At 52.4% G+C, this 26024-nt stretch overlaps 13 protein-coding genes across 13 annotated transcripts; 5 read left to right on the forward strand and 8 right to left on the reverse strand.

The window, feature by feature from the left end:
* Positions 1-1177: 1177 nt before the first annotated feature.
* Positions 1178-2273, reverse strand: SETTUDRAFT_44081 (uncharacterized protein; the record flags this gene model as incomplete). Its single annotated transcript, XM_008031980.1, has 1 exon — positions 1178-2273. The coding sequence occupies one exon, from the start codon at positions 2271-2273 to the stop codon at positions 1206-1208; it is 1068 nt and encodes a 355-aa protein (XP_008030171.1). The 3' UTR covers positions 1178-1205.
* Positions 2274-3024: 751 nt separating this feature from the next.
* Positions 3025-4077, forward strand: SETTUDRAFT_34939 (uncharacterized protein; the record flags this gene model as incomplete). Its single annotated transcript, XM_008031941.1, has 1 exon — positions 3025-4077. The coding sequence occupies one exon, from the start codon at positions 3025-3027 to the stop codon at positions 4075-4077; it is 1053 nt and encodes a 350-aa protein (XP_008030132.1).
* A 1548-nt stretch (positions 4078-5625) lies between these two features.
* On the reverse strand, positions 5626-6812 carry SETTUDRAFT_44083 (uncharacterized protein; the record flags this gene model as incomplete). The annotated part of the gene is made up of 2 exons (XM_008031981.1): positions 5626-6693; positions 6754-6812. 2 exons carry the CDS (start codon positions 6810-6812, stop codon positions 5640-5642), a joined length of 1113 nt encoding a protein of 370 aa, XP_008030172.1. The 3' UTR covers positions 5626-5639.
* Positions 6813-6939: 127 nt separating this feature from the next.
* SETTUDRAFT_173896 (uncharacterized protein) lies at positions 6940-8833 on the forward strand (the record flags this gene model as incomplete). The annotated part of the gene is made up of 4 exons (XM_008032288.1): positions 6940-7073; positions 7131-7203; positions 7253-7296; positions 7346-8833. The coding sequence occupies exons 1-4, from the start codon at positions 6987-6989 to the stop codon at positions 8831-8833; spliced, it is 1692 nt and encodes a 563-aa protein (XP_008030479.1). The 5' UTR covers positions 6940-6986.
* A 514-nt stretch (positions 8834-9347) lies between these two features.
* On the forward strand, positions 9348-10025 carry SETTUDRAFT_23443 (uncharacterized protein; the record flags this gene model as incomplete). Its single annotated transcript, XM_008031875.1, has 2 exons — positions 9348-9423; positions 9520-10025. The coding sequence occupies 2 exons, from the start codon at positions 9348-9350 to the stop codon at positions 10023-10025; spliced, it is 582 nt and encodes a 193-aa protein (XP_008030066.1).
* Positions 10026-10120: 95 nt separating this feature from the next.
* On the reverse strand, positions 10121-11220 carry SETTUDRAFT_165647 (uncharacterized protein). The gene has a single exon (XM_008032289.1). The coding sequence runs from the start codon at positions 11076-11078 to the stop codon at positions 10476-10478; it is 603 nt and encodes a 200-aa protein (XP_008030480.1). The 5' UTR covers positions 11079-11220; the 3' UTR covers positions 10121-10475.
* Positions 11221-11295: 75 nt separating this feature from the next.
* SETTUDRAFT_23445 (uncharacterized protein) lies at positions 11296-12639 on the reverse strand (the record flags this gene model as incomplete). The annotated part of the gene is made up of 4 exons (XM_008031876.1): positions 11296-11487; positions 11558-12036; positions 12095-12100; positions 12147-12639. 4 exons carry the CDS (start codon positions 12637-12639, stop codon positions 11296-11298), a joined length of 1170 nt encoding a protein of 389 aa, XP_008030067.1.
* A 1997-nt stretch (positions 12640-14636) lies between these two features.
* Positions 14637-16230, reverse strand: SETTUDRAFT_96879 (uncharacterized protein; the record flags this gene model as incomplete). Its single annotated transcript, XM_008032290.1, has 2 exons — positions 14637-14882; positions 14938-16230. 2 exons carry the CDS (start codon positions 16228-16230, stop codon positions 14637-14639), a joined length of 1539 nt encoding a protein of 512 aa, XP_008030481.1.
* A 939-nt stretch (positions 16231-17169) lies between these two features.
* SETTUDRAFT_23447 (uncharacterized protein) lies at positions 17170-18376 on the reverse strand (the record flags this gene model as incomplete). Its single annotated transcript, XM_008031877.1, has 3 exons — positions 17170-17465; positions 17518-17749; positions 17810-18376. 3 exons carry the CDS (start codon positions 18374-18376, stop codon positions 17170-17172), a joined length of 1095 nt encoding a protein of 364 aa, XP_008030068.1.
* Positions 18377-18719: 343 nt separating this feature from the next.
* On the forward strand, positions 18720-21179 carry SETTUDRAFT_165650 (uncharacterized protein). Its single transcript, XM_008032291.1, has 5 exons — positions 18720-18797; positions 18856-19026; positions 19085-19321; positions 19379-20027; positions 20076-21179. The coding sequence occupies exons 1-5, from the start codon at positions 18735-18737 to the stop codon at positions 20837-20839; spliced, it is 1884 nt and encodes a 627-aa protein (XP_008030482.1). The 5' UTR covers positions 18720-18734; the 3' UTR covers positions 20840-21179.
* A 243-nt stretch (positions 21180-21422) lies between these two features.
* SETTUDRAFT_157050 (uncharacterized protein) lies at positions 21423-22859 on the reverse strand (the record flags this gene model as incomplete). Its single annotated transcript, XM_008032292.1, has 3 exons — positions 21423-21571; positions 21643-22434; positions 22811-22859. The coding sequence occupies 3 exons, from the start codon at positions 22857-22859 to the stop codon at positions 21423-21425; spliced, it is 990 nt and encodes a 329-aa protein (XP_008030483.1).
* On the forward strand, positions 22846-23765 carry SETTUDRAFT_165651 (uncharacterized protein). The gene is made up of 4 exons (XM_008032293.1): positions 22846-22994; positions 23068-23116; positions 23295-23428; positions 23493-23765. Exons 1-4 carry the CDS (start codon positions 22874-22876, stop codon positions 23495-23497), a joined length of 309 nt encoding a protein of 102 aa, XP_008030484.1. The 5' UTR covers positions 22846-22873; the 3' UTR covers positions 23498-23765.
* Positions 23766-23826: 61 nt separating this feature from the next.
* Positions 23827-25980, reverse strand: SETTUDRAFT_23451 (uncharacterized protein; the record flags this gene model as incomplete). Its single annotated transcript, XM_008031878.1, has 3 exons — positions 23827-24284; positions 24342-25549; positions 25931-25980. The coding sequence occupies 3 exons, from the start codon at positions 25978-25980 to the stop codon at positions 23827-23829; spliced, it is 1716 nt and encodes a 571-aa protein (XP_008030069.1).
* Positions 25981-26024: the final 44 nt, after the last annotated feature.

The raw sequence follows: 26024 nt of genomic DNA on the forward strand, positions 1-26024 counted from the left end.
CATAGAGCAGAGGATTGCGGTCATAGAGACTGCTGTCTTGGATTGGAGTACATAAGGCACCTAACTCCTGATGGCGATGTTTCCTATATTTGTAGCTAAGCTTCACTATATTTTGGTGGAGGAACTAGATGATAGGACGAAGGGTGGTTCGCGAGTAACCAGACAGGTGTGAGGGACCTCTCCTATTAGCGCATCTTCCGTCACCTCTCTTGTTTAGTTAGCATTGCTTATAGCCATAAGCCCTGTAATCGCGAAGCAAACTTACCAGCGATTCATCTTATAGACAATTTGACTATTTATCCATCTATAACCCTCTACTGCTGTGTATAAGGTACAGGGTCTCACCGCTAACTTATACTGTGTACTCGACTACATTGTAGAAGCCGCTGCATCAACACGTCGAAATCATTCATGGGATAAATGCAGTTAGATTAAGAAGGAGTTATCTCAATCGCTTTCTCCAACTGTTTGTAACAGAGACCATGAGATGCAATTATTGGGTTGTAAAGTGTCCCGTCAAAGACAAGTTCTTTTACACAGTTGGAATAGACCGGATGTATTGCTATACTCTGATAAGTAGCGAGAGCTTCATGTCTTACACATATAACTATTGTGGTGCAAAAAGGCTAACATTCTGCACCATGCAGAAAGTAGAGTAGATATATCCCGACAACTATGCTTCTAAACAGAGCCGGGGCAGCGTCAACTCGGAAACATCTGCTGACAAGCCTAGCCGGCTTGGTGTCGAGAGTGCCAAGGAGGCCGAAGATGTTGATTTAGAGTTCGGCCGGCAGCCGAGCGAAGAAATGACACATGTTAGGACCAGTTGTAAGTAAAACCGAAGCAGTACAGGTTGAAAGGTAGTTTGGCTCGGGTAGGTTTCGTTGTCTGCTGCTTCGATAGTATTTGGCATGGTTGGTTGGGCGGCACTGTCTGGGTTCAAGAGGACCTGCGACGGATGAAAGGGTGCACGTGATTGTGTTGAGGCAATTGGGATAGTGAGGTGAGTGTGGGGGAGCTGGGCTAGACCGCACGCCTGAACACTGACAGCTCACCAATGAGCAGAGGCGGACAACCGTGGGCCAGAGCACCCCCTACGCGCCCTAAGACAATAGGACAGCCGCATATCAAGTTAGGCTGCGCTAGTTGGAAACTCGAGTGGTGTTTGAATAAAATGGGGCGTGTTTCGTCAAATGCTATATGATCTATTGTTTCCTCAGTTCATTGAGTGCTGCCATGACACCTTCACTGATTTGTTCATCTGGTTGTTTCCTCTTGGCGGGCTTTGCGAGTGGTGACTGGGCCGAATTAGCCTCCAAGTCACCACTCATCTCGGCTTCGCGCATTGCCTGCTCGTCGTCTTCGTTGAGGTATTCAGCAGGACGATGCTCAGGTCGCTTATCCGCGTCTGAGCCAGAGGGTGCGAAAGGAGCAGATCTCTCCAGCTCCTTCGCAAGAGGTATGGCGTCGTCTACCCGTTGGTGTGCTGTGTCACCAGCATGTGTTGCGGTAGGCGCCTGGTCTTCACCTTCTGCCACGGGCATGTTGCGGGACTCTTCTACAAGGCCGCGCCTTGCCGCCTTCTGCACTCGAAACGGCTCGCGCACAGCATTACACCATCGCTGCACCTTCTTGTCACCCCAGCCAGCAATCAGCCCGATTTCCTCCGGGGAGGCGTTGATTGCCGTGCGGATGCTCCCAAAGTTGGAGACCAAGCCGACAGCGTCGGTCTTGTTGATGCTGCGCGGCACAGTGATGAAGTCGACCATGCTCTCGGAATAGGTGCCGGCTTGCTGGGCGCGGATGCTCGTCGGGGCGGCATTCTCAAACGTCTTGAAGAGCTCCAGATAGCGGCCGGCCTCTTGGGCGCTCCAGCACAGCATGACGGTGACGTTGTTGACGAGGGACGTCTTGGACAGCTCTCTCAGGGGGTCTTCGTGGTTCTCGATGTCGACCATGGTGAGCAGGATGCGGAGCGTGTACTGGCCCTTGAGGTCGCGGATGCGGTTGTAGATGTACTCGGGATGCAGGCGATGGTACTTGAGCGAGAGAAACAGGGCGCACGTGGTGGCGCCGACGACATAGTCGGCGGGGATGTCCGAGTACTCCCAGGCGACGGCGCGCACGCTGCTGAGGATGGGGTTGCCCTTCTGCCTGGGCGAGACCAGGATGGAGCTGGGGCCAGAGCGCGAGGGCAGGGCCTGGGGCTTTGGCTGGGCGACCTTGGGGGGGCTGGCGGGCGGGCGAGGCGGGCGCGGGGGGGCGTTGTCCATGGCGGCGGGCGGCGGGCGGCAGCAGCAGCAGTTAGCATTCGTGCTGCGTGGCCATGGTGGGTGGCGCGGCGAGGATGGCGTCGGGGATGTCGTCGGGGATGTCGTCGAGTGACACAGCCTAGCAGCAAACGCGGTTTGAGGTGACGGAACCATGAAGCGACCAGGCCCCGGGCGCGCGTCACGTGACGCCCAGCGCAGCGCTCAGCCCAAACCGCCGGTGCGCCCCATTGCCTGTCCATTGCCTGCCCATCGTCTCCTTCGCATCTTCGCATCTCCCGCCGACCACCCACCGCACCCTCCCGCACCCTCCGCCCACCGCGCCGCCAACACCACGCCATCGCCATCGCCATCGCCATCGCCATCGCCATCGCCCGCATCCAGCTGCCGCCTGCCGCTCTCTCGCGCGCTCCACCGCCCCGAGCCCGCCCGCCCGCGAATGCGCCCTGCTGAGTAGAGCGCTCTCCCTTGCTGCCGCGGTCGACCCGCGCAGACGCCGCCAAGCGCTTCACGGCCAGCCCGCCGCCCCCCAGCCCGCTCCCCCAGGCCCGCCGTGCCCCTACGCCCTCTGCACGCACTCGCCCGTTGCGAAGCGGCCTCTATGTCGGATCACAGCGCAAAACGCCAACGCCTGGACTCGATAGGAAGATTCTCACCCGCCAGCCCGCCCTTTGACGTCGCTGCCAAGGCGAGCGGCCAGACGACAAAGACGCCCATCCACCCGCGCACGCCCACGTCGCCACCCTACTCCTCGATGAATTCGCAATCCAATGGAGGTTATGCCACGACACACACGACGACGTCGTCGGACCGCTCCCCGCACTCGTCGCTGCCCATGTCCCACTCGCTCTCCCAGTCGGCCGCATCGGCATCCAGCCAGCACCCTTTCTCCACTCCGGCCAGCACCGCCGGCTTCCTGTCCAGCGCCACCATCGACAGCGACGGCGATGCGACGATGGAGGAGAGCGTCGACGATGATGTTGCTGCGTCACGCAACCACAGGCTGTCCAACCACAACCGGCAACCAGAGTCGCCCTACACGCCCGACGGCCGCCTCAAGGCCGCCCAGGGCATCAGCGGGCCCCAATTGTTCAAACTCGGCACGGAAAAAATCCAAAAGTCGCGGCCGCACGCCTCGCAAAATCTCATCAGACTCTACAGGCTCGAGCCGCTCGCCAGCTCCGTAGCCCGGAATGACCCGGTAACAGGCGAGAAGATTAACAAGCTTCGCAAGTCCTACGAGGGCCACATCAAGCAGATGCAAATTGCCGGCAAACCAAAGGCAACCAAAATGGACGGCGTCTTCCGTGACCTTTTAATGCTACCAGAAGAGATATGGCAGCCCAACCACGTCCAAAACAGAGAACCCGACAAGACTGCATTGACACCAGACGGCACAGGACTTGCTCCTGAATTCAGCCAGCTCCTCGACGGGGCATTTGCAGGCATGGGCCCTGGATCTCTCCCCAATGCAGACGCCGCCAAATACAAGGCATATCTGGGCACCGACGACGCAATCAAGCCCAAAGCACAGGACGCTCCGCCGCAACGGACAACACCCTACACATCATCCGCACCAACACCCAACAACCACATTAATAGGGGCCTCGTAAGACCCGAGAGATCGGGATCGAAGCGTGGCTATACCGACGCTGCGTTCCAAGGCTACGGTGAAGGCTTCGGAGACGACTATGCAGATTCCACCGGAGGCGAAGACACACCAGGAGGGACCATGGCAAACAAGAGGCGGAAGCTGCAATTTGAACGAACATCACATTCAGTAGAAGTAGGCGGCGCACGGCGATAGCAGCGTCTGCATTTTCTTTCGCACACACGACCTTAGCAGCATCAGGATTTCCGGCTCTCTCTCTCTACAATTGGCGTTTACAGGAAAATTTCGGTTTCATGAAAGCAACGGCGCGGCGGTACTGAAGCTTCAAGAGAAGGCGGAGAAGAACGTCACCAGTCACATCATCACCATCATCATCACACCACCACCACCACCACCACAACAGCAATTACACCACCACCAACAACAACAACTACTACTACTACTACAACAACAATAACAACAACCACACATCATTTTCTATTGGCATAATGCGCAGCGGAAAGCGATCGATCGAACGAGGCGAAGCAAACGGTATGACGATCATGATATTCCTACTTTATACTTCCATGGGAAGGGGGAAACCAGATTGGGGCGCTACGATGTTTGTTTGTGTCGTGTTTGGTTCTTCCTTTTTTTGAACTTGCTTGTTTTTTCTTCTCCTCCACTTGTGTGTCCGCGCGCGTATACGTATGGGAAAGCTCGATTTGTTTTGGTTTGATCCAGTCAGTCGGTCGGTCGGGGGTGGAAAAGGGAACAGTCTGTGTGCGCGTGTGTACTTTTCTCCCTTTTTCCCCCACCACCACCACAACCTCCTCCTCCCCTCCCCTTTTTTTTCTTGGACTCCAAAAACCTCAACCTAACACAACAACAACAACACAACAACAACACAACAACAACACAACACAACACAACCCTAACCATAACCTCCTTCGAGATGTGCATATTTTGGGAGGCGGATTAAAAAAGACCCACCGAACCCTTCCTCATGATACCCTTGGGAATAACCCACACGCCGCAATTCTTGTGGACTCCTGTTATAAAACGAATCAAATCGTCAAAATTAGACCTTTTTTACGTGTTTCTCTCTCTTTCCCTCTCTCTCTCATTCTCATTCTGTGTCTCTGTGTATGTTTTCTCTTTGTCAAGCTGTACAAGACAAAGAGACAAAGAAAAAAAAACTCATTACAAAGCAAGACTATGCACATCTGAGAATCAAGCAAAACATTGTCTGAATCCACTCATCATACCCCCCCCCCTCACCCTCTCTCTCCTTCTCGAAGGATTCCTGGGTCCATTTTTCTTTCTTTCTTTCCTTGATCCAATTGTCTCTTCCTTCGTTCTTTGTCTGGCAAAGGTGGGGAAGGGGGAGAAACAAAAAAAAAGGGGGGATCAATAGCCGGAGGTGGGTGGGATAAATCAAAGGACCAAGAAAGAAAAAGGAATCATGGATATGTTTCATGTAGGGAGAGAGAAATGTGGCTAGTGAATGTAGGAGATAGCATGTAGGATGATACGAAAAAAAAACGAAGGAAGAGTTTGAGGAGAGAAAAAAAGAAAAAGAGAAGGGAGATGATGTGTGGGAGCTACGAATTCGTAAGATGGGAAATTGCGGGAAAAGAAAAAGGATGTATATGAAATGTCGACGCAAATTTAATGTGCGCGCGTGTGTGTGTGATACAGTATTTATACATATCGATTTCACAGTGGTTTGATATTTGGATATACAATTCCCCATTCTCCCATAAAAGGTAAAGTGTTTATTCCTTCTTCTCTTCCTGGGGACCCTTTTCCTTCTCCTCCATGTCGAGTCGGCGTGCCTCGACAGTAAAGTACAAGCTCTTGCTTGCGCCCTCCAAAGCGGAGGTAAGGCTTCCACCAATGCCCTGGAGCATGTGAACGAGTTGCGCCCTGAGACCGTCGATGCCCCCACCAATACCACCAACCCATTTGGCGCCCTCGACATCAAACACCTTGCCCTCTACCCTCGCGCCCAGTAGCATGAGCTTCTGGAGACCGGCCTGCACAGCAGGCTCGTAGTAGTCTGGGTTAGCTCTCCGGCTTGGAGCGGGGAAATCTGGTTTCGAAGGCGAGAGAATCGACAGAACTACCTTGAGATATTCGGGGGCGACTGCGGGGAAAGCGACGACGGCCAGGGGCCCTGATAGAAGGGGTTCCAATTCCAGTTTGAGCTTTCTGTTGTTGGCAATCTCATAGGCTCGTCTCGACAGCCCGTGCGTAAAGCGCTCGTCGGCAACATGGCTGCTCGTCTGCGGTATCTGCGCGCTCGTCGCCGTCTGCGGATCCGTGGGATGCTGTGCGTGGTCCAGCGTCGAGTCTTCGGGGTGGAAGAACTCGGCGACTCGCAATGCGCTGGCGAAAATGTTGGTCTGGATAACTTGCATCTTGATCTCGTCGGCGAGCGGTTCCTTGCCGCTGCCCGCCCGCTGGGCATCCAGTTTCTTGAGCGCTATGGCGAGCTCCCGCCGTATGCTCATCCATTCCACAGCCTTGACATTGTTGTGCTGGAAGATCAGAATCAGAGGCGACGACTTGAGCAGCGATTGGTACTGTCGGTGTAATTGCGTCTTGCGGACCTCCGGCGGCTTGTGAGAGGGCGGTTGCGTGGGCGGGTATCGTAGCACGGGGGCTACGGCTTTGTGTGTCTGCTGGATGGGGGGTGCGGGGGTGGTTGCTGAGGCGGTTGCAGCCGAGGCGTAGGTTGCGATTGCTGGGAGAGAGAGGGTAGCATGCCTGGGGTGTGAAGTGCAGGCGCCGAGGGCACGTGGCCGTATGCGTATCCGTGGAGGCATTCTGCGGGTGTCAAAAAATGCACGAGAGTAGGGAACTCGGTCACAGAGCGCTAGCACTTACCTGAGCTGTCGTTGTGTCGCAATTGAAGAGGCCGAAGTTGCATCTCCAAATATTTCCATGCGCTCCAGGTTCGGAGATGGTCCGTGCGAGAACACTCGACGGCGGCGATTCTCACCAGTCGCAAGCCCTCTTGAGGCGAATCACCCTTTCCTATATCTTTTGTCTCCAAGCCACACCGAAGGACTTCGATTTTCACGATCAATCTGGTCGGGTCATTTCACAGCCGTGCGGGCATGGCGACTCATATGTGGAAAGCTGCACGGCAACCGCAAACGGCGAGAACATTAATTCAAGGTTTCCGAAACACTAGGTGCATATCTGTAAGGCATCATCGTTAGTGTTGCTCATTAAAAGGTCCAAATTAACAGTTGCTTTAGACCGACTCAAGAAACCGCCTGTCCAGGTTCTGGGCACCAACGGGCGGAATATCACCATTGGACGGAGAGCAAGGTAAACCAACCTCATCCTATCTTCATACATGCACTAACAACCTGAGAAGATGAGTCACACTCTTTGCTCATACGCAGTGGTTTTCTACGCCAGGTAATCTCTGCCTCGTTCAATTTCAGAACCTGCAACTCATCACGTGCAGGCCCATTCAGGCGTCTTTCACCTTCTACCACTAGGTCTACGCGTGCAAAACAAACTCGAGGCGCTTATAGACAAGCACATGGGCTCTATAGGTGCTTCTAAACTCTCACTCTCCACCATTACCACTGAAGAGTTATGGAAACAATCCGGCCGGTACTCTGCAAACTCTGAACTCCTGCGCATCAAGGATAGGAGAGAATCTGGATTTTTACTCTCACCCACTCACGAAGAAGAGATCACAGCCCTTGTTGCCAGCATGGTGTATTCGTACAAGGAGCTGCCATTGAGATTATACCAGATAGGCCGCAAGTACCGCGATGAACGACGGCCCAGGCAGGGATTGTTACGGGCAAAGGAATTCATGATGAAAGATTTATATACCTTTGATCACTCACCAGAAGCTGCTCTGAAGACTTATGAATCAGTCCGAGAGGCGTACAACAACCTCTTCAACGAACTCAAGCTTCCCTACCTTGTCGCGGATGCCGACTCTGGCAACATGGGTGGCAAGCTAAGCCATGAGTATCACTTTGTGTCACCAAAAGGCGAGGACAATGTATGGTCATGTAACTCGTGTGCTTATATCGCAAACGAGGAGCTCGTGGAAAAGAAGGTCGAGACAGCACCAGACACCAGCGACGCGGTAGTCGTCACAGGCATAAGCATAGACAAAAAGACGGCAATCAACATCCACATACCGCGACCGACTGAGCTAGGGACAAGCGATGCAGTATCATGGGACAAGGTATCTGAATTCGTCAATCTGCACGCCGTCAAGAAGGCATTGCCTGCAGACCTCGACATGGACACAGGCATCGCAGCCTCAACCCTCTCGACTCTCCTTCCAATGGCTACCAGTACCATCGACCTTTATGATCAATCTCTGTCCAGTAACGCTTCCTCTACAAACATGGATCTCACAATCACCAAGCCCGGCGACTCGTGCCCCAACTGCGCATCAGGCAAACTACACGTCCAAAAAGCCATTGAAGTAGGCCACACCTTCCATCTCGGCACCCGCTACAGCGAGCCTCTAAAAGCCGTCGTCGCTCTACCAGACCAAACCCATCCCTCACCCATACAAATGGGCTGCCACGGCATCGGCGTCTCGCGCATCATCGGCGCCGTAGCATCGCTCCTATCAGACGCACAAGGTCTCAACTGGCCGAGAGCCATTGCACCATACGAAGTCGTGGTACTTGGTTCATCAAGAATCGAAGAAAAGGAAATCACAGAAGTCTACGACATACTGCATGGTGAGGCCAGAAACGAGCCCATGGATGTAGTGCTTGACGACCGCACGGGAAGGAACCTAGGCTGGAAACAAAGAGACGCACATCTTATCGGGTACCCTGTCGTTGTTGTACTAGGGAGAGGCTGGCAGGAAAAGAAGGAAGTAGAGGTGCAGTGTCGGAGGCTTGGAATCAAGAAGGACATTGGCCTGCATCAACTGCGAAGCGAAGTCCAGGCCTTGCTCCACCAATTGTAAAAGTATCTAGCAAGGTAGATGCAGCATGTAAGATTAGAGTGATTACGTATGCCGAAATCTCCTTTTTCCCCCTCCCTTTTTCGTTTTTTTTCCTCTATCTCGGCACAACGATAAGATATATAACCCTGATACGCGCCGCGCGCGGGGAGAGGAAGAGGGGAAGGGATCGACGAAATTGGACGATCCTAGCCACACACACATGCACACACACACACATACCCTGACACTTGACCCCAGCATGAACTCGATCGACCCGTTGGTTCTAGCGTTCTGATCGACAATCATCCCCGACGGGTAATAATCCACCGCATTCCCCGTTGTCAATCAAGTTTGTGAAACAAGGCGCTAATGACATCAAACAGCCCTGCCAGGGACCATACTTGCAGCTTGGTTATACTCGAACGCGATTTTTTTTCAAACGCTGGGATCAAACGGGTTGCGTGTCGCTTTTCTCTCTGGTATTCTTATCTTTGCCTGAGCGTGGTGCTGCGTGTACATAGTTACTGCTAAAGCCATGGCTGAGCAACAATCACGTGGAAGTGTACCGGTTCTGCAGGCCGTGGGAATCATTGCGCCGACATTATATACGGGTAAGACATATCACAAAAAAAGAGAGAGATATGAAAACCCTCACATTCCGTTGGTACAAAGTAGCACATTCTTCCATCCGCTAAACATCAACCCAGGCTTCACATTCGCCTACCCCCACGTTCTCATCCCGCCACTCACCACGCATGCGCCGCCCAAGCTGCTCGCAAGGCAATGGCTGCAGGCGTATCGCTTTGCACCTACATTCGTGGCTCCGCTCGTCATGCTAGGCACTGCGAGTAACGCCTTACTTGCGTATTTGTTCTTCTCTTCCTCGTCCTTTTCTGCAGCTGCAAAACTGTATGGTCTCGCTGCCCTCGCAACAGCATCCATTGCGCCGTACACAGCGCTGTACATGGAGCCGGGGGTCAATGGCGCGGGAAAATGGAAGGCGCGCGAGTTGCTGGGCGGGGACGAAGTAGTGTTCAAGGGCATGGGACGCGGCACTGAGAGGGACTCTGCGACGGGGGCGGCGAAGAGCTGGGCTGAGGGGGTGGATATGAAGTGCATTGTGGAAACATGGGCAAGGCTGAATGCCTGGAGATATGTGATTACTGCTGCGGCAACGATTTGTAGTGCGGGCGCGACGGTGCTAGGAAGGTGAAGAAAGAGGCTCGGAGGGGGACGAGTGGCAATTGCATGTTGTTTCCATAGGCGTGTGGATCTATATATCTGAGATAAGAGGTCATATTTGGGAAATTGAATCTGCTTTTATCATGCATATGCTACATGGCACAGCTCTGGTGTGCGGCACCTTGTCTATACACGCACGTGGCGTCCAGCGAAAGAGAAATCGTACACATATAATACAAACAATATACAGTACATGGAAATGACCAAAGTGCTTTTGCAGTTTGTGCATCGAAAGTGCGTGAAAGCGACCCCGTTGCATCCTCCGCTCTGTCGTCATGCTCAGAGTTGACGTCCATGACACGCGACGTCTGAATGTCCGTCGTAGTCTCTGGATCGCACCAATACTCAGGCTACGAGCCATTCTTTTTTCTGGTTTGAGAAGATTCTGAATCTTGAGAATACAGTCCTGTCTTGATGCGCGTCATGTCCGAGGCTTTCTCTGTCGGCGGCTTTGAGGTGCGGCGCTTCCTCCTTCCGCTTCTGCGGCTTCATTTGGCCCAAAGAATGCAGACTTTATCCTCTCAAAAGCATACGCCAAACGTGAGGACACGGTGTTAGGTTCTGGTTGCACATCGTTATTCGATACGTCCATTTCTTGCTTTTCGGTCTCGACACCCGTGGAGGCTTTCTCGCTAGGCTTCTTCTGTTCGTCGGAAACCATGGCAACACCTTTTGCATGTTGTACCTGTCTTTCCACTTCCGCAGAACTTTCCTCCGCGGGGATAGAGGTTTTATGGGTTTTGTCTGTCTCTGGTACAGCAGAGGTGGGTGCAATCTTTTGAGATGCTGTTGATTCACAATCGGCCAGGTCTGGCAAACCAGTACCCCATATGGTTATTTTTTTGACCGGTTTCTTCTCTAGCGGATCTTCTTGTAACTTGTTATAGTCACTAGAGACCCCGAGTTTTTCTCTGCCAGTCCTGTACAGGGCATGTGAATCTTCTGAAGACTTGTTGTTCTGCAGCGCACCCAAGCGCTCGCGCCATGCCTCTGATCTTCTTTCTTCCTCTAAGAACTCACCCATATTCTTCTGCAGCATTCTCTCATATAATACTGCAGTATCAGCCGGTAGGCCTTGGTCCTCGAGGACGGTAGCTTGAGCTCTTGCAGCGGCCAACGACGTTAGCCTTATGGCCTTTTCTTTCCTGAGCCAATGTGCTCGTGCCCTCATTGTGGCTTTCTCGGTTGGTCGGGTAGTTAGTCTTGCTTTCTCTCCCATGAAAACTATAGTAATGCTCTCGCTACAATGTGGTGTTTCCGCCTCTTTCGGACTCAACTCCTTCGTCAACGAAGCCTGTGAAGCTAGATCGCCTGGTTCCCTGTGTGCCTTGTGCAATACCTGGCTCCTTGGTTTGCGCTACTTGCACATCTTCCTGTTTCGTCGACATTGCTAGAGTGCCATCAAGTCTGGGCTCTTTTGACAGCAGTTTTTCCTGTTCCATAGAATATTATTATTGCAGACGCAAAAATCTATCGGCGTAGCTACCGCCCACATGCACTTACGATTGGTTCCAAGTCATCAATGACTTGCTTTTTGCTGTTCGTCCGGGTTTGAGAGCCATAATTAGGTTGGTCTTCTGGCTTTTCTCCTAGCTCTTTTTCGATGAATGTATTGGTGTTCTTCATTTGCTTCCGTAACTCAAGCTCCTCGCGTTGCACAGATCTAAGCTTTCTCTTGAGACTTCGCTCCTCGGCTCGTAAGCGCAAAATCTCATTTCTGTATTGATCGATGCCTGATTCGTGCTGTGTTGTCAAGAATTTGTGTTCATCGAGTTTGATTCCTTTGATGACTCTCTTTACCGCCCCAATGTTGTGAGACGAGTCGAGATAAACGGCCCCAAGTATGGCCTCGAAAGCCTCAGCGATTTGGTTGGGTTTTGCGAAATTAGATTCGGGAAGAAAAAGTTGTTTGTGTAGACCGAGTGAAAGTGCTTTGATGTACAACGCGGCCCTTGTTTCTATGTCCAGGTGCATTTTTTGGTCTATAGGAGTGGCAAGTTTAGACATTGTCACACATGCAGAGAGTACCAGTACACTTACAACTGCCTGTCTGACGTCAGTATGAATTGTATGAGCTGTGCATGGAACGAACCTGTAGAGTTTCCCGTGCCAAACCACAGGTCACACAACGCTAAGCGGAGTACTCGGTCGCCCAACAATGCCAGGCGATTGTTTTTGGCCTCGCGATGAATCACACCTTCGAAGTATAGAGGTAAGACGAATGATGTAGCATTGATTGCTTGTATGCATATCATCTTGTCGTAGAAGGTATAGTCAAGACAAGCCTCAAGGCGTCCCACCTTTGCTGCTGCATCGACCAAATTGTGGGCAGGCCGTTGCAACTGCTCAATGCCGAGTGTTGACTGCACTCCATCTTTCTGGAAGGTATCTGGAATACGGAATTTTGGTCGAAAACGAGATCGCTGTCCAAAACTAGGTGGTCGAGACCAATCTTTTCTATGGTAGCGATCTCCAAAGAACTTGCCTGGGGGTTTCTTCTGGAATCTTTGTGAATGCCATGAAGGAGGCTTGTAAATGAAGCGACGCCTCCAGGGCCCGGTTCTGAACCCATTCGGAGGGGCCATCCGGGGGGCGCTGAGAGTGTCGTGTTATGTATACTCCAAGTCGTGAACAATATTGGTTGCTCAGAGGAAATTGTCCTGTCCTGATTGGATGAAAAATTCGCAAGAGACGTACCGCAGCCACATCAATAGAGCCACATCATCGCCCAGGTCAATTGCTCAGAGTCAAAAATGAATTCATCTTGCCCTTGTTCCAAAGGAGATTGACGGCTGATTTGACGATGTCGGTGGTGGTAAAGATGATGCCGGAACTAATGCAAGGGATGTTGGGCCAAAATCTGTGACCGCACGGACGACCGGCATGGTCGCCACTTTGAGTAACCAAGTCACACGACTCCCAAGCGCTGCTCTTCTCACCTTGGACCTTGGTCATACGCACCCTATCATTGCGAGATTTCATTTGAATTTCTCTCTAACTGGCACGCAATCGATTTAGTGTTGTGGATTTATACCCCACGTGTTCGTGCGGCGCACAATAATCACGAACGGCCACACACCCTAAGCTTCACAACACGATTCATCAGTCTTCACTATCATAAAACCTTTGATACGGAATTCGACAAGGCTTTTTCTTTAAAAAAAACATCTGAGGATTACCATATGATCCAAACGCAGCATAAGAAAACCTGAACTATATGACGTCTATCTCCCCAAATCCCATCTCTTTTGCAGAACTTATGCTGCGATTGATCTTTCTCATGGTTTTCTCGTCGCTAGCACAACTCAATTGACCATGTGAACCAAAATCTCATAGTTATCGCATGCTCGATCGTAGCATTAATGAGATCGCCACTACGCTACCTCCACATCATCCCGAAATCCTTTCTCAATTGATCCATCTCTGCTGCAACCCCTCGCACCAATCTACTAACATCCTATATCTCTCACCAAGCAGCATCGGTACCACTTCCATCAAGCTGACTACGCATGATCCCTCATCGCATAGAACACATGCACGACTAACCCATCAACACACCATCTTTCCCGAATCCCAAGCCTAACAAACCGCAAGCATTCTCTATTCCAGATCTCCGCCTCAAAAGGACCAATGCATCAACACACCGATACATTCCAACGTACCACAAAAGTCTCCCCACAGAAAACGCCCCCGTTCCACAGTCACAGCCGCATACAAGCGCACGTGTTCGATCTCCGAACACAATACCCATGACATTCGCAAGCCACTGTTTTCCGAGTGTTACATACAATTCTGGCGTGCTGCATTGGAAAGTCGCTGCCTATTCACGATACCTCCATTCCATTCCACATCCGTCCGTTTCTTCTGCGAACAACAACTAGCAGCAGCAACAGCAGTTGGCGCAAAAATCCACACAGGGCACTCTCCACGTATGTCCGCATCCAAGCCAGCGCCAGAAACTGGCTCCAGGCATACAACAGCACGGCTCTTTAGCTGGTGGTTTTGCTGGTGCGGCGGTCATAGGTATGCCTGTGTTCGCGGCTGGTTGGGCGGTGTATTGCATCTGCGGTTGTTGCGCCCATTCGATTGCTTGGTGCGTGCATTTTGGGTAGGGTTGAGGATCAGGTGTATGTTCGGGTTGTGTGACGACGGTGTGTAGGTGTGTTGGCGTCATTGAGGGTGCGTGTCTGGCGGATCGTGAAGAGTATGAGGGATGGCGAGTGCATTGGCTGGTTATGTATCTTAATGCCATGTCTGTTGACTAAAGATAGGGTAACGAGTACCCTCATGTGTAATGTCTCAGCTCGTGGCTGGGGCTGAAGTGCGTCTTGGGCCAAGGACACCCAAGGCGATATCTATACATGTTGTCCTACCTTTAGGTCACATCACTCGTATTCACTTGGTTTGCAGTGATTCGTAAAGAGATAATCTCATTATAATTGTGTGAAAAAGATTGTGTAGAAGGTAAATAATGAATAGACATTATAGAAAGCCGGCTTTGAAACCAAACTTCGGCGTGACAAGACCCAGGGCATGCGTCGTGACTCCAATCAGTCATGTAACACATACACTAGTTTTTTTCTTACAACTTCTTGGCAGACATCTTGACTGGACGCACACTCTGCAGGTTGGAGAAGACGTTCTTAGGGTCAATTCTCGACTTGATGCGCTGGAGCTTGGCTACATTGTCACCCCAGTATTGATGCTGGGCGTCCGATCCAAGGCCAGGATCGACATAGCCTGGATAAGCTCCGTTGTCACGGCCTGATCGTGAGTCAAGAACCAGGTTGTTGAGACCAGCGAGGTAGTTGCGAGATGTGTCGCTAAGCTATGGGAAGTCAGTACTATGATCTGCAGGAGCATTGTATGGGAAAAAAACTTACTTGACCCGTGATGTTGACGGCATACGATTGGTGGAAGAAGAGTGCGTCGCGGTGTCCATATGCAGTCGCATCGGGTGCAACGTCGGAGATGGCGCCGGCCTCAAGATCCCAGACCATGAACCAAAGTGCACCGCCGTTGTTTGCTGTGTCAATGTAGTTGAACATCTTATCGATGGTGGCATCTGACAACAGGTCGTTCTTTGTGTAAGGAAGGGACTTTGCGTAGAAGTGTGCTGGTGTGTTCCCCATGGCTGACAGTGCAGCCTCCTCAATCGAGTTTGCCAAAACACCAAGCCAATCCTTCAGTTGAAGGGAGGCTGGGCCCGTCTGGAGGCGAGAAGAAATGTTGAGGGCTTCGTACTCTTGCTGAGTGCCGAAGAATGTACCTTTGATGATTGCGCCGACACCGACAGCAAGTGTGAACTGGCTGGCAAACTTTCTCGAAAGCTGAGGATCAGAGATCAACTTTTGCCATTGCTTGAAAGCATTTGCCTTTTCAGCTGTTGAGCCAGCGTCAATGGTGTAAGAGTAAACGACTGCGTTGCCAGGCTCTGGTTCCGTGCGCATTTTGAACTGGGTAGCGATGCCAAAGCCGGAACCAGCACCCTTCATGGCAAAGAAAACTTCCGAGTTGTGTTTTGGCGTAGCACACACGATTGTGGAATTGGCCAAAACAACCGTCATCTCTTCAATATGGTCGAGAGCAAGGCCCCACATGCGAGAGCCGGGGCCAAGTCCACCAATGGTGGCGTGTCCTCCGATGCCGATTGTTGGGGATGTTCCATGGGCTATGGCACGTCCGCCATTGATATGGAGTTTCTGGTCGATATCGCCAAGAAGTGTTCCGGCGCCGATAGTGGCTCGCCAGGTAGAGTGATCCATGGAGAACTGCTGGAAGGCTTTCAGATCGACGACGATGGTATCCCCAGACTTCTCTCCGAGACAGTAGTTGCCATATGAGTGTCCACCGCTGCGTGGTTGTACTTTCAAAGCGTTATCCACAGCACATTTGACAATTGCAGCAACTTCTTCGTTGGTGGTGGGATAAGTGACAGCAGCAGGTATGATCGGCCTATCGAGGTTGTAAGGCCTGACGTCCTTGAGTACGTAGGACGACGAGCCTGAAAAGGCAACGGTTCCCTTGCCTATGGCACTTGAAAGACAGTGTTGAACCGCAGCGCTAGGAGGAGAGCCAGGGGGGATAGGGTTCGCGGCAGCGGCAGCGGCGGCAGCGGCAGCGGCATTGCTGAAGTTGGTGATCGTGCTCCCTAAGGAGCTAACAGCGTTACCCATAGTGCTAATGCGAGGTATCTGAAGGGCAGTTAGCTCTTCGCATTCATGGGGTTATAATCCAAGTTGTACGTACATGAAGCTACTCAAACGTGATCGGTGATGTTACGAGACTGAGTTTGAGGTGGAGTCCTTGGTGGAACGTTGTCTAACACCAGATGCGTTCGTTGGGAGCGCACGAAGGATTACTGGCAAGGTTGTCAGCACGTGGATCGCCCTATACGATGGAGCTGGTGCTTTGTGAAGATCCGGAAGTAAGAAAACGGAGAAACGAAAGACTTTAAATGATGAATGTAGTGGTACACCCGTACAGGAGGTTACAAAAATAGAAATCACGAATGATGAATTCGTCCGCCACTTACCTCTCTGGTGATGGTATTAGACTCGACAGCCAAGTACCTGGTTCGAAAATTAAGAAGAGTCGATAACTTTATATATGAGCTGGTAATGAAGGCAATTATGTTGCGACATGCTCCAGCCAACTCACTGTACTGAGGTTATTGAGGTGGTCTTTCACTCGCGCTAGGAAGGTTAAATCGTCAGCGCTAACTCCCGGAAGGGTGAAGGGTCAGCACTAGCGCCATATTAATGTTCAACAGTCAGGAGTATCATCCGTATGCTCAAAGGTTAAACATATTACAACAGATCCGGTCTTCCGTTTCTCGCCGATCTTAGTATGTGGAACCCCCCCCCCCAAATCGGTAATTTGCTGCTCCGTGACACTTTGGCGGGTTTGGCGGGTGGATGTAAGCTTACCAGTTGTCAAGGATTCAACAAAGGACCAAGTGGAGATACTCTCGTCACCAGCCAGGACGGCCAAAGATGCCTGCCATCACCTGATTAGAAAACCGGTGGATACGTAATTGAATCTCATGAGCCAAGCCAACTCAGCGGGTGTTCCGGGTAGCAATTCGTGTGCTGTTGCCTGCGGCTGACGCCTCCCTAGTACCAGATACTTCGTGTCCGATGATGCGGTATTGCGTCCACCCCTTCTTTCTCTCTTTCCTTGGCCAGATCGTACAGGAAGAAGTCGATGAGAATAGCATTGACCTGGGTGTCCGGTTTGAGCTTCTTGATTTCACGGCGAAGCAGCTCTACAGCCCAGATGCTGCAGCCACGGATTTGCATCTCCCAGGTATGACCTGAGTCGATCATTTCCAAGCGACGGATTTTATTTTCCAGCGGTGGGCAGTACCACATGATGCCTAGTGAATGCAGCATTTGTGGAATACGGTAGTCTGCATAAGCGTGAATATGTGGGGCCGTGTCCATGAGGAGATGCATGCTTACCGGCGAACATGGTGATCTTGTCAATATCGTTGAACGTACCGTAGCCGTCGCCCTCGAAAGCAGCCCATAGGTCGGCGACAAAGATCTGGGCGCGCTTCAGGAAGCGCACGTTTTTGTTTTCAAACTTGCCTTCATCTCGAAAGCAGTTGAATCTTTCAGCGAGCAGGTTCACCAGGCCGGCGGCTGAGTTGTTTGCGTCCTCAATCAGAGTGACGACACTGCTGTCGAATTCCTATACAGTCGGTCAAAAACCAATGGCATGCCTCAGGCTCGTTGCTGTGGACGGACCCACCTCCTGCAGGACCTGACCGGCTTCCCTCAAGCACCGCACCCTTTGCTCGAACAGGGGGATTTCTTCGTCGGTGCCAGAACTAAAGACGGTGCGCAGCACTTCTTCTGAGCACGTTTCCTCGTCAACCCAGAACTCTGGACTCGTGATGGGAATCTCCTGTTCCAGTGCTCTTTGCAGTATTGCTACGAGGCTCCAGTAGCCCGTCCACCTCTTGCCCTTGTAGACGACAGCGAAGCGCTCTTGGTCGCTTTTTTCGCTCCAGAAACTAAAGTTCAGCAGGTCCATGGTAAAGATGAAGTTGACCGCGGCCTCATCCTTGGACTTTGGATGCAGCTCATGCTCCGACCATGACCTGGGCGAGTAGTCTCGCTTGCTCATCTCGTCGAGCACCAGCTGTGCGGCGACTTTTGTGGAGCGCATGTCGAGGGCGACATCGATGCTATTGTCGTAGATGAACTGAGCATTTTCCAGCACCTTTGTTTCGGGCGGGCCGTCTTGCCTAGCACCGCCGCCCCAATGCTTCCGCATGAGCTCCAGCAGCTCCAGATCGACGTCGTCGTCGGACATGGCGGCAATGCAGCGGCAGTGGAGGGGCGCCGGCGTGTTGGTGAGGAGGGGTGAATGTGTTCTGTGTTCCTGTGCCTGTCGAGGGCATACTCCACCCACAGGGCGATCGGCGGTTAGCGCCAAGCATCGGAGGCTGAACAAGGCAAGGCAAGCAGCCTGCTTCCCTACCTATTAGTGCTACTACTTTACTACTTACGTAGGTAGAGCGGCGCTATCAGGTCGCACTGACGTCTCGCTCGTGCTCGCACTCACCTTCACCTTGGGCCCCGGCGCCGCATCTCCACCATCTTCGCATGTCGCAGCCTCGCCCAGCGCACATCCCGATCCGCTGCTCGTTTCCCCCATTGTCCAACCCGCAATGGCTCGCGACAAGTTTGCTCGCCAGAGCCTCGGCGGCGCGCTCCACCAGCGCATCAAGGAGGTAGCTATCCACGAGCCCGTCCAAGGAACCCGCCCCGTAGGCGCTGACCCCAGGCTAGTCGCGCATCTTGATGGTAGGAGCTGGAGGCATCGGCTGCGAGCTCCTCAAGAACCTGGCGCTCACGGGCTTTGGTGAGATCCACATTGTCGACCTGGACACCATCGACCTCAGCAACCTGAACCGCCAGTTTCTGTTCCGCAACGAGCACATCAAGAAGTCCAAGGCGCTGGTATGGCGACAATGGCATCACGCGAGACGTGCGTGCGCATGCGCTGACGGCCCGACAGGTTGCCAAAGAGTCGGCCTCCAAGTTCAACCCCAATGTGCGCATCATAGCATACCACGACAACATCAAGAATGACCAATTCAACGTCGCGTGGTTCCAGAGCTTCCGCCTTGTCTTCAACGCGCTCGACAATCTGGATGCGCGCCGACATGTCAACAGGATGTGCCTCGCAGCCAACGTCCCTCTGGTCGAGAGCGGCACCACAGGCTTCAACGGCCAAGTCCAGGTCATCAAGCGGGTGCGCAACACGCACCTCACGCATCTTGGCACTGTGCATGCTAATTGGTGGCGATAGGGCGAAACCGAATGCTACGACTGCACGCCAAAAGACGCGCCCAAGTCGTTCCCTGTCTGCACCATTCGAAGCACCCCGTCGCAGCCCATCCATTGCATCGTCTGGGCAAAGTCGTATCTGTTTGCAGAGATCTTTGGCACCTCGGAAGACGAAGCGCCAGAGCTGGATCACAGCGAGGACGCCGATAATGCCGATGAAGTCGCCAACTTGCGCAAGGAGGCACAGGCATTGAAGCGCATACGCGACTCCATGGGCTCCCAAGATTTCCCGCGCATGGTTTTTGAAAAGGTGTTCAAGGAGGACATTGAGCGGCTGCGGAGCATGGAGGACATGTGGAAGAGCAAGCGAGCACCCGAGGCTCTTGATTACGACAAGTTGATGCAAGAGTCGCTGGGCGTCGGTCCCGCAATCGCGCAACAAGACCAAGTCGTCTGGACCGTCGCCGAAAACTTTGCCGTGTTCGTCGATAGCGTAAAGCGACTGAGCACCCGTCTGGAAGAGACACGCGCAAATGCCGACATTGGAAACGCAGCCCCCATTCTCAGCTTCGACAAGGACGACGTAGATACGCTGGACTTTGTTGTCGCAAGCGCTAACCTTCGGTCACACATCTTTGGCATCGAAACGCGGTCCAAGTTCGACATCAAGCGTAGGGACCCTGCCACAGACGGTCAACGTCTTTGCTAACAGACTACAGAGATGGCCGGCAACATCATCCCCGCGATCGCGACTACAAACGCTATGACCGCTAGTCTGTGTGTTCTCCAGGCTTACAAGGTCATGCGCGAACAGCTCGATAAAGCTAAGATGGTCTTTCTTACCCGCGGCACAGAGCGCGTCATCTCGAGCGAAGCACTGCGGCCACCCAACCCACACTGTGCAACCTGCGGTGTATGCTACGCTATGCTCAACGTCGACACGAAGCGCGCGAAGTTGCGCGATCTAGTAGACTACATTCTGAAGGAGCAACTAGGATATGCTGGCGATTTTAGCGTCAAACATGATGCCGACATACTTTATGACGTCGATGAGGACATCCATCTCGATAAGACATTTGAGGAGCTGGGGCTCAAGGGCGACAACTTCATCACAGTCTCTGATGATGCGGAGGAGAACACAAAAGTCGACGTTATCTTCTCCATCATCAAGCAGGACTTCACCGAGAACGCAAAGCCTCTGCGGCTACCTGAGGAACTCGAGATTGCGACCAAGCCCAAGCCACCGACCCCAGAAACCAATGGACATCCAACTGCCAACGGCACTGTTTCAAACGGCGTCTCGGCGGATGCTGCTGACGACGGCACGAACGGCGCTCCGAAGCGAACAGCCACTGAGGCTGGTCTTGAGGATGAGCTCATCCGTAAAAAGGGCAAGGTCATGGAAGAGTCATCGAAAAACGACGGTGATCACATTGTGATTCAAGACGACCCCAACGGTGCCATTGTCATTGAAGATGACTGAGTGAATTACTCGTCAAACAGCTTGGCTGGCGAGCGTAATTGACCCATCATATCCTGTCATCTCCCAGATGCCTTGGCCTCTCCGCACAGGTACCGAAAACATAGGATTTGGGTTCCTCGTTTCTCCGGTCTCCGCATTTGTATTTTGCATGCGTTTGAGCACAATTTCTCGGATTGGTTTAAGAGCCCATCGATCCAATCCTTCCGTGCAGCAAGCAGCCTACGCGCCTGCAACACCACATATAGATTTCCCAACTCTGTACTATATACTACTACGTCTGCCACCTTAGTCAGCCATTCACCAAAGGGAGGGCGTTTTCAACGGCGGGGCGCGACGGCAACGGAAACGAATATACCTCTTTTTTTTAAAAAAAAATTTCACTACTCTCAAAGGAATCATTTGGTGGAAAAAGACGTTTTGGCAGACGCATATTCTGGATTCAAAGAGAGCGATGGGAAATTCATACGGCCCGCACATGCAAGGCCGGAATGGCAGATGACGGTAGTAATGCAAAAGATATTTAGACTTTCTTCTTTTCTTTTCTTTTCTTTTTCCACATCGTGGTGTCATTGCATGTAGTGTGTCAGACAGCAGATAAGCCGCCATCCAGATTCACAAGACAATTATGCGCATACTGATTTTCCGCCAGAAACAGGGCCGCATGAGCGATTTCCGCCGGCGTCCCAAAGCGGCCCAGGGGAATGCGTTTGTTGAGGTGGTCAGACTGCAGATCTTGTGTTTACCACTTGTCAGTTTCCCGCGTTGTCGCAATGAGAGTGTTTCGCGGGGGGCCAGACACTTACTTTTTGTCATGTCCGTTGCCACATAGCCCGGCACAATGGCGTTCACGCGTACTCTGTGGCTCGCATACTCTGTTGCTAGTGCGCGTGTAAAGCCCAGGACACCGGCTTTCGACGCGGCATATGCGACGGCGCCGTAGCCGCCTTGTAGACCTAGCAGCGATGCAACGTTGATGATGACGGGACTGAAATCTTCGCCTCCCCCCCCTCCTCCGCCTCCATCTTCTCCTTGTCTCCGGTCTCCCCCGCCGCCCAGATACCCATTGCGAAGCAGGAACTTTGTGCCGAGCATCAGTGCCGTCAGGTTTGTGTTTATGATGTTCTCCATGGCGGCTTCGTCCATTGCTTTGAAGAGTTTTGTTTGTGTGATGCCCGCGCAATTTACCATGACGTCTATGCGCGAGGCGTGGGTCGCGTGCTGCTTCCGGTCGGGCTTGGGGAGGTGCGCGCAGAATGGCAGCGAGGCATCTGAGGTCCAGAAGCGGGTGCCGGATGCTATGCTGCCGGCTATGTAGCCGTGCTGGTACTGGGTGTTGTGGGTATTAGAAGAGGTGGGGGATTTGAAAGCCTCTTCTTCTTCTTCTTCTTCTTCTTCTTCTTCGGTTTCTTGCTGTTGTTTTTGTGGTGCTGGTGGTGCTGGTGCTGGCAAAGGTTCCAACGAAGCCACAGCATCTTTGAGATCTCGTTCTGAGCGCGAGATGAGCGTGCACCGATACTCGTTTTTCGCAAACAACTGCGCAATAGCGAGGCCGATGCCGCGGCTGCCCCCCGTAACGAGGACGTGTCGTGGTCGGGCTGCGACCATGGCTCTGGTAAGTATATCTATCTCTTCGACCAAGTTATGAATCCCGGGAATATCTCTTTCGACACACACAAGTGCGTTAATTGGAGAAACACCAGGCCCCCACGTGCTGGTGGTATTCAACGCATCGATTGCCTATTTCTCTGCTATATGGAATGGATCATCGCCAGGGTATCGCAATTAAACCCAGAATGGGGATGTTTGGTGAATTACACAGAGAGAAACAGCCAAATGATGTAATGGCCAATCTTGCAATTGCTACGCGAGAAAACGTGACCGCGCGATCCGCCACCAGCCTTACCCCCCCCCCACCGGCCATGCCCATCCACGCCCCATGTTTCCTCTCCACCCCCCACCACACACACATACAGCTCAACCCTTGTCCACCCTCATTCCCGCAGCCCCTCCAATCCCGCATCTATATTTCCCATCATGGCCTCGGAAAGCGCCTCGGAATACGTAACGCTAGTATCCAACGACGGCTACGAATTCAAGCTGCTGCGCTCCGCCGCGTGCATCGCCGGCACCATTAAAAAAGCGCTGGACCCCATGTGTACGTAGGCTCTATGCAGACACCACCACCACCATGACATAGAGTTGGCAGGTTTATTGATGACTCCGCACAGCTGGGTTCCGGGAAAACGCGCAGAATCGCGTAGATCTGCCGACTATCAAGTACGTTCTGCATAGTAGTCTAGTTTAGATTGGGTTGCGCCCGCTCCAAAGAGCTTTTGTAGTGGCTCAAGCGGCGGCTAGGATGATGATGATGACGATGATTATGATTCAATTGGGAGAAAGCTGAATGCAGACATAAAGCGAAATTTACTAACATAAAAAACTCCCCCCACCATAGTGGTGTCGTCCTAGAAAAGGTCTGCGAATACTTGTATTACAACCAGAAGCACGCCGAGAGCAAGGACGTGTCGGATATGGATATCCCGCCTGAGCTGTGCTTGGAGCTGTTGATTGCCGCGGATTACCTCGATGGTATGTAATGCAGAATGAATGGGAGGTGAGGGTGTTGTGAGGGAGGTGGCTGACGAGAGTGTAGTGTGAAGTGTTTTTTTAAAGCGGTGCTGGTGGGTGTTTGGTCTGCTGGTGTGGTTGCGGGAAAGAATTTGGTGGTTGAGGGAGTGTGTAGTGCGGATGTTTTGAATCATGTGCTGTGGAGAATTAGTGGTGTTGTGGGGAAGAGACCAGAGGACATCAGTTACGATACGTGGTATCATTCTTTCGGCTCGAGTCAGATGGAACGCTGCAAATGATCAATCAATTACATTGTTCTGTATTTGTATTTGCACGGTCTAGGTAAGACCACCCACGCAATCATCACTAAAGTCACCCTCATGGAAATCATTAAGTACAGGACCAGCCACTTGCTTTCACTACAAGACGGCATTCTGTATCCGGTTCATCGTCTGCATGGCCTTGGCCAGTGAGCTCTGCACGACACCCCTCGCCAACTCCTTCAACTCCGCAACTCCCAAGCCACTGCTCCTGAGCTTCCACGCGCCGCCTATAGCCAGCACGAACGCCAGTGTCTTGAGCAGCTTGCGCAGCCTCAGCTTGGCGAGGCCTTTGCTCGTGTACTCGATGTTCCAGTCGTTCCACTTGACCCATGTGCAGCGGCGCCAGAAGTCGACTTGCGAGAAGGGGTACACGGTCGAGTTCCACCCGTTCTCGGTAAAGTACCAGCTGGAGCAGCCGCTGCGCCAGACGGTGTTTTTGAGCGCGTTCTGCATCTCGTTTGTGTAGGCGACTTCGGCCTCGTGCTTGACGTCGACGGTGCGGGCGTCGTCGTTGAGGAGGAGGCGGACAAAGTTGAGCGAGTAGTTGACCATGTCTAGAGACGATTAATTAGCCTGTGTTATGTGTAGTTGGGGAAAAATATGAGACTTACTTTCACTCGCCATTACGACGCTGGAATGGCCAGTCGCAGTGTTTGGCCCGAAAATCATCATGAAGTTTGGAAAGCCGTCCATGGCGCTGCCTTGATAGGCCTGGGCGCCTCCTCGGTCTTCCATAACTTGAACTAGATCCTTTCCGTCTTTGCCAATGACCTTGAGGGGATGTAGCCAGCGTGTCGTGTCGAAGCCGTTGGCGAGCACAATGATATCGGCTGGGACTTCGCGCTCGGGATAGTCGTCTTGCTTTGCGGTGTGCGGGTATGTTACGCCGGGGCCGATGACGACACCCGTCTCTGTCACGCGGTTCATGGGCTGCGTGGTAAGATGGATCTTGGGATCGTTGAGGCTTTTCAGCCAGCGCTTGTCGAAGATGCGGCGCTTGCATCCGACGCCGTAGTCTGGCGTCAGCATCTCCCAGTACTTCTCCGGGACAGTGTGGCGCATGCGCTTGAGCATGTCCTGCTCGTAGAGGCGTCGCTGTCGAGCCGCAAAGGGCGTGTTTGGAAACATACTGAAGAAGGTGACTTCTGCGAGGAAAAAGGTGGAGAAGCGAATCAGCTCTTTCAGCCCGGGTACGCCTTTCATAATCGTCCGTCCATGCTTCTCCCACCATACATCGCCGCCTGGAGGATGGAAGGCGGGCGCCACCCATGGTGGGGATCGCATGAGCTGGGTGACTGATTTGGCGTTATACGGGGCCTCTGTGAGGCGTGGGACGAGCTGGGCACTGCTGCATCCCGTTCCCACTACAACCACGTTCTTGTCGGTAAAGTCGATTGTGTCGTCCCATCGCGCCGAATGAAACATGTTGCCCTTGAAGTTCTCGATGCCCTTGATGTCCTTGGGCCAGCCCCTGGGCTCAACGAGACCGCCCACGCAGCTCAGCACGACCTTTGCCCTAACTACCTCTGTCTCAGCATAGACAGCCTGCTCGCCCTTCTCTTGAATAATCTTGATGCGATCCTTGGACGAGAGGTCGCCCATGCCTGCTACCATGCGGCGCAGCGTAACTTCCCACAGGCCCTCGTCTTCTAGCCATCTGCAACTTTCAATGTCTGTGTTGAGCTCGAATTTGTCCGTGATTTTGTACTTTTCGCAGACTTCATGGTAGTACTGTACAATTTCTCTGCCGGGCGGGTGGAAAGAAGTCCAGTTTGGATTTTGCGCAAACGAGAACGAGTAGAAGACTGCAGGTATATCGCTAGGTAGGGTTAGCTTCAGGCGTTGTCTGCATAGAACGTGCAGCGTTATGCGAGTCAGCGGTCAAAAGACCACTAATAGTTTGCGTATTTTCTTCGTTGCTTGCTTTTTATTATTATTGTTCCATTAGAGTCTAGTGAGCTCGAGGCTATGTAAGACTTTGGCCGAGGCCGTTCTAACTAGATTTATTCAACACACCAACTTTTAAGCAGAAATCTTTCATCAAAACTCGTCAATTTTCTATCAGATATAGGGGTAACACGTCGCGAGAAACCGATTTACGCCACCTCTAATGTGTGCAGCCCTCTCGTTGAGGTGCTAGAGGGGGTATTGTCGGTATTCTTGCGACGTGTTCGAAATGCGAAAATCTTCGAGAACGCACAGACCGCCCCGATGACTAATAGGGAGACTACTAAACGAAACCAAAAACATTAAAAACACCAAATAAAACAACAAAAATACAAAAATACCTATAT

The sequence above is a fragment of the Exserohilum turcica genome (assembly GCF_000359705.1).
Source record: "Exserohilum turcica Et28A unplaced genomic scaffold SETTUscaffold_7, whole genome shotgun sequence".
Taxonomy (NCBI): domain Eukaryota; kingdom Fungi; phylum Ascomycota; class Dothideomycetes; order Pleosporales; family Pleosporaceae; genus Exserohilum; species Exserohilum turcicum.